This window comes from Puntigrus tetrazona, unplaced genomic scaffold, assembly GCF_018831695.1.
Source record: "Puntigrus tetrazona isolate hp1 unplaced genomic scaffold, ASM1883169v1 S000000416, whole genome shotgun sequence".
NCBI classification, from domain to species: Eukaryota; Metazoa; Chordata; class Actinopteri; order Cypriniformes; family Cyprinidae; genus Puntigrus; species Puntigrus tetrazona.
The window spans coordinates 110001-120000 of NW_025048065.1; the positions used below are offsets into that span (position 1 = coordinate 110001).

Below are 10000 nucleotides of genomic sequence, written 5' to 3' on the forward strand. Positions count from 1 at the left end.
GGACCAGACACTAAAACATAGGACTGCTCCCTCAAGCTCTTGTTACAGTTTACACACACGTCAGATTCACTGGATCCACGTCGCAGTGGATCTGCTTTATCTTACAGGGTCCCTACAATCATGCAGAGTCTCTTGGGTTTAAGACCAAGACGAGAACATTTACAGAATGAAGTGAAAAGAACACATCAATGTATGAGTTAGAGTTGTAATAGCAAACTGAAATATTGAAGATACAACTTCCAACTAATCTCCATTCATTTTTCAATTCATCTTACAAGAAGAAAAAAAAAAAGTTTAATGCTTTAATATCTCTGCTCTCAACCACTAGAACATGGAAGTAACTTTTTCAGTATTTTCTGATCAGACAGCACAAATATCTAAACATCCTAAACTCAAGATATGGAGTGCAACGTGACAGCAGATGAGTCTTGTTTTATGAAAACATTAAGGGAGTTTGATTAAAATAAACTAATATGTGCTAATGGAGTAAAAAAATATCAACTGAATTCAGAGGAAACTAGTTTTCATTCCACACTAAAAGATAATTGTTTTTGTTTTAAAACAAGACTCTTCATATTGCATGTTCAGTCGGTGTATCTTGATTTAAGGAGGTTTAGATGTTTCTACTGGACTGAAATACTGAGGAAGAGATTTAGCGGTTCGTGTGACAACTTAAAGAATCAAAGACTTTCTGATTTAAAGCATCTTTAGACTTTACTTCATGAAAACCCATGTTCACTAATGCCGTGTATCTCCGCAGGGATGTGGAATATAAACAGATGCAGTTCTCTCAGGACCAGAGCAGATCCAGACAGTCCCTCTGTTACAAGACCTCGAGTCTGGCGGCTCCTCAGGACGCACGCAAACAGCTGAAAGCCAAAGCAGCCAAAATCAAAAGCAAGCCCAAAGCATCCCCATATGCGCAGGTAAGAGCGCTTGCAGACTCACCCGGTAAAGTTTTCCAGGCGTCGCTGCGTGATGAAGCCGAGTGTCCCTCGTGGAAGACGAGTCCCTGCAGCCTGCCGTCCTGTCGGGAGCAGACACACGTCCCTGAGACGTCCTACACGCTGTCCTACGCACACACAGCTGCGCAGACGCAGACGCAGACGCGGTCAGGCCGCAGAGAAACGCCCTGGAGCTGCAGCGGTGCAGAAAAACCTGGAGCTCTCCTGCAGATGCCTGCACACTGCTGCTCATACTCAGGTGAATAAAATCAGAGCAGAAACGTCCTCTTCCTCGGCCTTTCGCTCTTGTTTTTCAGTCCAAATATCTAAACATCCTCAAAGCGAGACATTTACAAGACATGCAAAATGAAGATCTGAAGTCTTGTTTTCTGATAAATTTTTAAATCAAACCGTATTCATTTAGATTTGTAATTATTTCGTTTAAAACAAGACTTCCTTTTTTTTCTGCAATTTAATATTTCAGTGTATCTTGAGATTTCTAGTGGTAAACAAGACAAACACACAGAGGAAAACCAGTGTGATCAGACGAAGCTCTGTTTTTACGGTTTGCATTAAATAATGATGTAGATATTATAGAATCATCTCTTTCTTACCTTTTTATAATCTGTGAAACGGAAAGGTTCTTTATGGCACCACGTCTAACCGCACAGTGTCTGTCCGTCAGGTCCGGCAGGAGACGGAGCATTCACAGCCCAGCTGCTTCACGCTGGACACCGACCCGGCGGGACGTTTAAAGAGGAGCCGGGTCAGAACCACCGCAGCAGAGAGCATCAGGAGCTCCAGGGCTTCGGTCAGCAGACGCAGAGACGCAGACTCTCAGAGCAGAACCAACCGGAGGACAAGAGACTCCTGCTGGCCCAGAGCCGAGTCTCTCTCAACCTCCACCACGTCTGGACCAAACACACCCCGTCAGGACCCTACGCTCTCAGCCACTTCACAGACGGGTACCGGGCCGAGGAGGGCCACCGGACCCAGAGCCCCGCCGCCGTCCCTCATTACATCAGCACTTCGGTCATCATCAGCAACGAGAGGTGACCCGCAGAACCACAGCAGCAGGAATATCTGTTCGACACGGATTCTACAGCCATGACGTCTGGAGCGCGGAGAAGGACACGCTTCAGAAGAACCTTATATGTGACCCTGGATCACAAAACCAGTCGTAAGGGGCTCTTTTTTTCAAAAGATAAGACGAATAAATTGGCTTTCTATTGATGTATTGTTTGTTAGGATACGACTATATTTGACTGAGATACTATTTGAAAAGAAAAAAAAATCTAAATATTGATAAAATCACCTTTGAAGTTGTTCAAATTAAGTTCTTAGCAATGCAATATGAATCGATATGCAATCAGAAATTAAGCTTTGACATTTACAACAGGAAATGTACAAAATATGGAACATTAAATTTGACTTCATGATAGATTCTTGGCATAAAAGAGAAACTGCTCATTTTGATCCATAGTGTATTGTTGTCTATTGCTACAAATACACCTGAGCTGATTATGACCGCCTCCGTGCTCCAGGGTCACATGCATGTTATCGCTCACTAAACTCTGATATGCAAGACATAATCATCCATAGACGTTTTGAAGCATGTTTTTGCACCAACATTTACAAAACTAAAACATTTAATCTAGTTTAGCTATAGCAAAAAGTGCAAATGTTTCCGCAGAATGTCTGTGTAGCCAATCGGCAGCAAGGGGCGTGTCCATTCATGAAGGGGGAGGTGCAAGTTTATTTATATAGCACAATGGTAATTCAAAGTGCTTTACATAAAAAATGCAATCACAACAATAAAAGAATGGAGTTTAAAACAGTTAAAAATAGAAAAGGTCAGTCAGTTTGGATGGAGCTAAACATATTTGGCTAATGTTTTAGCATATCTGATCTCTGAGGGCGCTCTGTTAGGTTTATATTCAGTGAACATATCTGCATTATATTTAGGTCCTAGGCCATTGATTGATTTATAAATGAGTAAAAATACTTTAAAATCACCGACCACGGCGCAGCAAACCAAGAGTCCGATGCAGTGGATGTTACTAAAATGACTAGCTTGATTAGAATCTCAATAAACACGAGATAACAGACGAGAACGTGTCAAGTCGTGACTCTCAACGTCTAAATAGGACTAAAGTTCTGAATTTCGCCGTTTTCCAGACCGTTATTAAAGTTATTATTGGAGCAGGAACTCGTCTCGTCTGAGAGAAGCTGGCACATGAGGGTTTGATGAAGCGTCTGGAGATCTAATACTTCTCCTGCAGGGGGTTAATACTAGCTATGTTTGTTTGTTGATGAAGACTGCGGCTTTTTATGATTTTGAAGAAGAGCCAGCGTCTCCGGGGACGAAAGAGAGGAGTCCGGTATTATGCAGCCAGTATCAGAGATGATAGATTTGGTTTGACCTTCAGGGAACCTCCAGCTGAAATTGTTTAACAGGATATTGTGGATGTGGCGTTTATGGATCGGAGGTGAGCTATTTGCTTAATGATTTTGAAAGGTTGTGCGCTCGTTCGCTCGGCGTCATCAGTTTAAAAACGCTTTTATGGGTGAAGGCGTCCCGCCGAGCACCGGACCACCTGGAGAACCGTATCAGTGATTTAATAAGACCGAATGGGCTCGAATGAGAGGAAGTGGGGGGCGATGAATGCGTTTGTAATGAGGTGAAAGATCTCAGACCGTTTAGCGAAGCTCAGAGGAATATTTTCACCTCATCAAGACGAGAGACGAGCCTGAAGCACGAGGTGCAGATGACAGATGAGCTGCTGCTTACAGAGGACGGATGAACACGACGCTGCCAGGAAACACACACACACACACACACCTGCAACAACAGATCAGTCAATCATTTTATTTCATTTTCTACAACTCAGGAATGTTTTCTTTAAAAGAGATCATCTTTATCTGTTTACAAATCATGAATCATTACAAAATATTTAGTCATACCGATATGATACGAATATACAAAATCACCTCAAAATCGAGCGTGCAACAAAAGAAAATCAAAATACAGACAAAACCACAAGTTTTAATGAGCGTCAGTCACATTTCTCTGAGGGAGTCCAGTGTTGGTTAAACAGAGCTAATGGATTACTATCTAACTCCATGAGAAAAGGCCAATGGCCTTGTCTGTAAAACCAGCGTGTGTAAAACTGCAAAACCAATCGGTGTGTTCCTCACATGAGAAACTTTAATGGGAAGAACTGCAAGTCTTCCAAACAATGATTTCAACTGAATATTTTCAGATGTACCTGACTTATATTGCTTCTATTAAAGCCTGTTAACATCCCAGCTGTTTCACTTCAGTCAAATTAAAATGGTCTATATACCTCATTAACATGAGAGATTCAAAGCCACTTCTCAAGATGTTCTGCTCAACTCTGAACAGTATCATGCAGTCTGAACATCGGCTGAAACGAGGTAACAGTTCTGAAAGAGACGACGATGTGTTGCTGGGTGAGGTCTAATGAGCTGATGTGAGTGGTGGTGGTGAAGGTGAGGCTCAGCTGGTTTTGGTCACCACCAGGTTCCTCAGCATGTCGAAGGAGTTTCCGTCCGGCTGCACAGAGACGACGCTCCCATCTCCGGCCCTCACCTGCAGGAAGCCGTTCTCATCCAGACCCAGGACCTCGGCCTCGGGCCCGTCCTCACTCCAGAGACGCACACGAGTGCCGCTGAAACACAGACACAATAAACCCATGCAGGAACGTGTGGAGGTCCTCTCTGGAAGGGATTCTGAGTGTAGAGTTTAACAGAAGATGGCGCTCTAGTTTTTAAATCTGAAGAAGAAGAAGAAGAGTCTCAGATTGATTAAAAGGGTCACTGTGAACACTTCGATTCGCTTCAGCTTTCGATCTCACCAAGGATTATTTGAGGATCAGAGCTGTTTCTGAAGTGTGCAGCGCCATCTTCTGTTCAGAACTAAACTCAGAACACACTCCAGAAAGAGTCAGAAGATCTCGATTCGAGACGCCTCGGTTTGTTCTCCCGGCCCTAGTCAGCACAGGTGTGTATGTGGAAATAAGGGTGTGTGATATGGACGGAAAAAAGAACTCATCGATAACATATTTAGATATTTTGTGGAGTGTGTTAATGGTATCTTAAGCACTGTACCGTGGACAACTGACTTAAAGTGTTTGCTATTCCTTACTTATTCCTTCTAAAAGTGTGCATCATCTTTTGTGTGCAATTCTTATATTTAACCAGTCAGTTAGAAAAAAAAACATTTAGGCTGTTACCAACAAATTAAATCCGTATTAATAAAATTCATCAGCAATGTGGACCAAACACAGAAGTGGTATTTAGATGAGTTTAGTTACAAATGCATAAATAATGTTTTGATATATTAAACATAAAACGTTGAATATTAATATTTGAAAATTAAAAAAACAACTAAAAGATACTTTAAAATGTTAAATATAAAAAACGGCAGCAGGTAGCAGCAAGTGAGTCATTGAGATTGAACTGAATCATTCAAACAGATTCATTCAGGAACAAAACACTCGTGTTGCTCAGAGACACAAAACTGTATTTGGAATTATTTTTGTTGGTGTTGAAAACAAAACAAAACAATATAGGTGTCTATTAATATTAGCTTCTTAGTTATTTACTGAACTGCTGTGAAAAATCTAAATCATTTGTAGTGTATTTGATATTTGTATAAAAACGGCACTCTTTGTGTCCGATTAACTTCATAAAATGATCTAAATCTATACATTTTGAATTGTGTGATCGTTCTAAACACGTTTCTGATCAGCAGAGCCATGCAGTGAAAGAACGCACTGAAAATGCATGTTCACTCATGATAATGTGATATAATGTTAAAACCGACCCGTGCACCCATCTGCTGTAGTAGAGCGTGAGCAGCGCCTGCGGGCCGCGCAGCTGGAACTCGGACACGTAGCGCTCCAGCAGCGTGACGGAGCGAGCGATGAGCTGCGCCGGAGTGAGCGGGTCCAGCCGGTGCTGCCGAAGCAGGTCGTTGATGCACACGGTCGGGCTGCTGTTGCTCACGTTGAAGCCGCAGCCTGCGGGAGAAAGGAGAGACGTCTGGAGGGCGACTCCGAGAACACGCTGACGTTCTGATGAGGCTGAGAGACCTTACCGATCAGAAGGCTGAAGGTCTGGCCCGTGACGCTGGAGTTGACCAGAACCCCGCCGAGCTTCAGAAGGTTGCTGTAGTAGATGTCATTGGGCCACTTCAGACGCAGGTCCACGTCCTGCACAAACATTTACTTTCATTTAATGAGATAATGATGTAATAAAAGGCTTAGTTTCTGATTGTTTCACTTCATAAGACAATGTATTATCAGGAGCCATGAGCCATAAAAATATTGCATTACAATGTTGATTTAGTCCTTAAAAAATAACTTTTATATAATAGTATTAATATAAAAAAAAAATTTATTTTACAAATGTAAAAGCCCTTTCACAACAAAAGTGAAATGATTCCGCCTCGGACTGAAGAAAAGGTAAATTCATGCATGAGTGTGTGTCTCTGTGAAAGTGTGTGTGTGTAATGACACAGGGATTACGAGGAGAAGGTGACTCGTGAGGACATCAGCGCATGTCCCCTTTTCAAAACACTTAGAAATCATACAGAGTGAGGTTTTTTTGAAAATCTAAAAATGTGAGTAGTTTCCTGTAAAGGGTAGGTTTAGGTGTAGAACAGTAACACATACAGTGTGTTTTCTGGGGACTCTTCATAGGTGTAATGTTTCTATTCTGTACACAAACACCAAAATGTGTGTTTGTGTGTGTGTGTATGTGTGTGTGTGTGTGTCTCCAATTCAAATGGCTTTATTGGCATGACATATTTAGGTAAATGTTGCCACATAACAGAATAACAATAAATATATACACATACATACATTTATACATGCATACATACACATATATTATATATAGTCCTTTATAAATATGATGTGCTACTAAACAGGAAGCAGGTCCTTCAAGTAATATTGTAGGTTTGTGATGTTCATGAGTGACTGGAGCTCAGGAATAATCTGCTGTATTTGACTGTACAGAGAGTCTCTTAAAGACGTGTTTTTATCACAGTGCAGTAAATATCTGTGTGTTATTTTCCTGTACTTTCTGTTGTGTTTCAGATAACACTGGAGAACACTTTGTGTGTGTCTGTGTGTGTGTGTGTGTCTGTGTGTGTGTGCGTGTCTGTGTGTGTGTGTGTGTGTGCGCGTGCGTGTACCTGGTATCCAGGCAGTGTTCTCACTGACTCCACGACGGCGAGGGCGGCGAGGTGCTGCAGGAAGGGTATTCTCTGTCCGAGGCGTGAGGTCACAGGAAGCTGCAGGTGCAGAGTGAACATGGCACATCCCAGAGGACTCAGCCAGGCATTTCCCCCGCGGCCTGCAGCACGAACGAAGGACACGCTCGTTTACATGTTAAATCAGAGATAATGCAGCTGCGCAAGAAACCTGCTGACCTTTGCCCTGCGTCTGACGTGCTGCTATGGCGATTAACCCAACTTCCTGCGGCGGCATCAACCTGCGGGAGGAAGAGAGAGACGCTTCAGAAACACTGATAATCAGCTCATCACTGTAATAAACCGGGCAGAAATAAACCTTCCCCAACAAGTTTAAAGTGATTTTTATACTTTGTGACTGTGTTTAGAATAATCTTTGTTGTAGAAAATATGGCCCTCTTGTTTACTGTTCATCAAATCATGGTACTGTTTGGGGAAAAAACCTGCAATCAATTCTGTGTCTTAAATGTGTGATCACTCTAAATGTATTTTAATAAACAGAATCATGAAGTAAAAGAACACTAAACGCTCTTAATGCTTTCCCACACTACAGAGAGGACTTACTTCACGCACTCTAGAGAGCTTTTTTAAATACTCTGAAAGGAGAACCTGGAACTAAAACCAAAAAGTGGATGGTTACACAATTAGTTCGGGTCCAATGAAATGTTCCCTTAGTGTGAAAGACCCTATTTATAACACAGTTTAAGTAGTTTAGCAACAGCACGACCAGCAGAGTGAAGCTTTTAAAAAGAGCTGTCTGAAGAAATCACTCAATGACTGATAACTGCCCTACAGTCAAATCAGTAAGAACATGTTTTATAAAATAAATAAATGTGAGTTAAAAGAAGCTGCATACATTTAATACCATTGGGGGGGGGGCAATTGAAATAAATGATAGTATACAGTAACTTATAAAAATGATATTATTTCCCAAAATCAAAATTGCGGACAGTGAAAGTGGAAATTAGATAAATCACTAGTGACCGTGACTGATGAGTCAAGACCTGGTAATAATAATAATAATAATAATAAAAAAAGGTAAATCACAGAATCATTGATGTAAAATTGGGAGGAGGAGGCACTGAGGTCCGTGCACTGATCCGTCTCATGAGGACTACTCTTGATTCTGGACTGTAATTGACCCTTGACCCCCATCACAGGCTTCCAGCAGCCCTGTCAAACAACACCCCCACTAAAGCAAACAGCCGTCCACTTGACCCGAAGCGCTCTAGATGCATCAATCTCACAGAAACCCTCCGGTGCCCAGCTGAAGTTTAATAAAGTCACCTCATCCTCTCTAAAGCCAATCACACTCCACAGACGCTGCTGGCTTCTCCTCGACTTACAGGCGTGGGAATCTCACAACCGTGTGTCTTTGGGAGCAAACAGGTTTACAGAAGAGCTTCTTCAGTCTAGAGACACAGAGCGGCATTCAGACGCAAAAAGAGATGCAGAGCTCTGCTCCAGTCCAGCTGCTGCAGCGCTGCATCATGGGAAGCCATGTTCAGATCGAGCCGCCTATCAGCAGAAACGCCACCAAAGGAACAGAGTTCTCAGTGTTTTTACAGCAAGCCGGTCCGAGTGTGTTGAGAAACACTGAAAGCCGGAGTGTTTTCTCGAGGCGCCAGCCACACATGCTAATTTTCAGATGGAGGAATTCATTTTCTCAAAGAGCTTTAAATGAACTGGACGTACTTGCTAGAGTAAGAGACGAAAGAAAAAACCCCGGCAAAAACAGAAAGCCCGGTGGTCTGATGCGTCAAACACAGACACGGAGGACTATTAAAAACACCAGCAGAATGAGAAGTGTGGAAGAGACGGGCAAATGTGCAAAACACCACACACACACACACACACACACTCGGCTGAGAGCATGGCCTGGAGCAGCAGCGCTGGGTTATCCAGCCGCTCAGAGCTCTGTGGTAATTGAGAGCGTTCTCAGAAGAGCAGGAGCGGAGCAGACCCCCGCGAGCAGATCGTGACGCAGACGCAGACGAGAGCAGTTAGAGCAGACAGAGATCTGCAGCCCTTCAGCAGAACAAGAACATCAGCCGTGCGTGTGTGTGTGTGTGTGTGTGTGTGTGTGTGTGTGGGAGACACACCACGGCCTGCCTGTCTGTGTGTGTTTGTATGTGTGTGTAAGTGAAGGTGAGTGAGAGTGTGTGTGTGTGTGTGTGTGAGAAAGTGTGTGAATGAGAGTGTACGTATGAGAGAGTGTGTGTGTGTGTGTGTGTGGTTTCATTTAACTGTTTTTTTTTTTGTGAAAAAGGAAAGCATAAATCTGGTTTGTGTCGCTCTTTTATAATTATTGTACTTTTTTTTCCTCTACAAAATCTAAATTCTTGACACTAAAAATGACTGATACTAGAAATCACAGAAATGAAGCGGAGCTGAAACACAGCACTAACAAGTTCTTCAACTGAGAGGAAAGATTCTGCTTCGAGAGAAATGTTAAAACTCTCTGAAAACGTTACACAAAGCCTGAACATGTGCAACAAAAAAACTCTCTCTCTCTCTCTCTCTCTCTCTTTTGTTCAGCTGAAATCAATCCCTCTCAGATTAACATGTAAAGAGGCAACAAATTAATTTCAGCAACACAAATATGAGATCAGCAATGGATCACACACACACAGTAATGCTCTTAGCGGCTCAATGAGGGGTGTGTGTGTGTGTGTGTGTGTTGAGGGTCAGTTAATCTCATTGTGAAAGCAGCTAGTCTTCTGCCGCATTAGGAACAAACCTCAGTAACGGCCTGAAAAGATAAACCATTAGTAAT

The 10000-nt window shown here is 42.5% G+C and overlaps 2 protein-coding genes and 1 long non-coding RNA gene across 6 annotated transcripts in view; 1 reads left to right on the forward strand and 2 right to left on the reverse strand.

The window, feature by feature from the left end:
* LOC122333924 overlaps window positions 1–1049 on the reverse strand; it is a 1293-nt gene extending 244 nt beyond the window's left edge. Inside the window, exons 1-2 of the long non-coding RNA XR_006248692.1 lie at window positions 949–1049; window positions 719–869 (exon numbers count right to left, since the gene is read on the reverse strand). This is a non-coding gene — a long non-coding RNA (uncharacterized LOC122333924). The remainder of the gene's footprint in view (window positions 1–718; window positions 870–948) is intronic.
* Window positions 1–3712, forward strand: part of sim2 (SIM bHLH transcription factor 2) — an 11088-nt gene extending 7376 nt beyond the window's left edge. Inside the window, exons 9-10 of the mRNA XM_043231788.1 lie at window positions 761–1203; window positions 1630–3712. Coding sequence (XP_043087723.1) covers window positions 761–1203; window positions 1630–2000 — 814 coding nt within the window. The 3' untranslated portion in view covers window positions 2001–3712. The remainder of the gene's footprint in view (window positions 1–760; window positions 1204–1629) is intronic.
* Window positions 3713–3798: 86 nt separating this feature from the next.
* Window positions 3799–10000, reverse strand: part of hlcs (holocarboxylase synthetase (biotin-(proprionyl-CoA-carboxylase (ATP-hydrolysing)) ligase)) — a 22949-nt gene continuing 16747 nt past the window's right edge. For 3 of the 4 annotated variants that reach the window (XM_043231784.1, XM_043231783.1, XM_043231786.1), the window contains 5 exons: window positions 7405–7466; window positions 7168–7328; window positions 6067–6181; window positions 5794–5989; window positions 3799–4636 (listed from right to left, as the gene is read on the reverse strand). In XM_043231784.1, the coding sequence (XP_043087719.1) occupies window positions 4465–4636; window positions 5794–5989; window positions 6067–6181; window positions 7168–7328; window positions 7405–7466 (706 nt within the window). In that variant the 3' untranslated portion in view covers window positions 3799–4464. Of the gene's footprint in view, window positions 4742–5793; window positions 5990–6066; window positions 6182–7167; window positions 7329–7404; window positions 7467–10000 lie in introns of all 4 variants that reach the window. The other variant, XM_043231785.1, reaches the window with a different exon arrangement.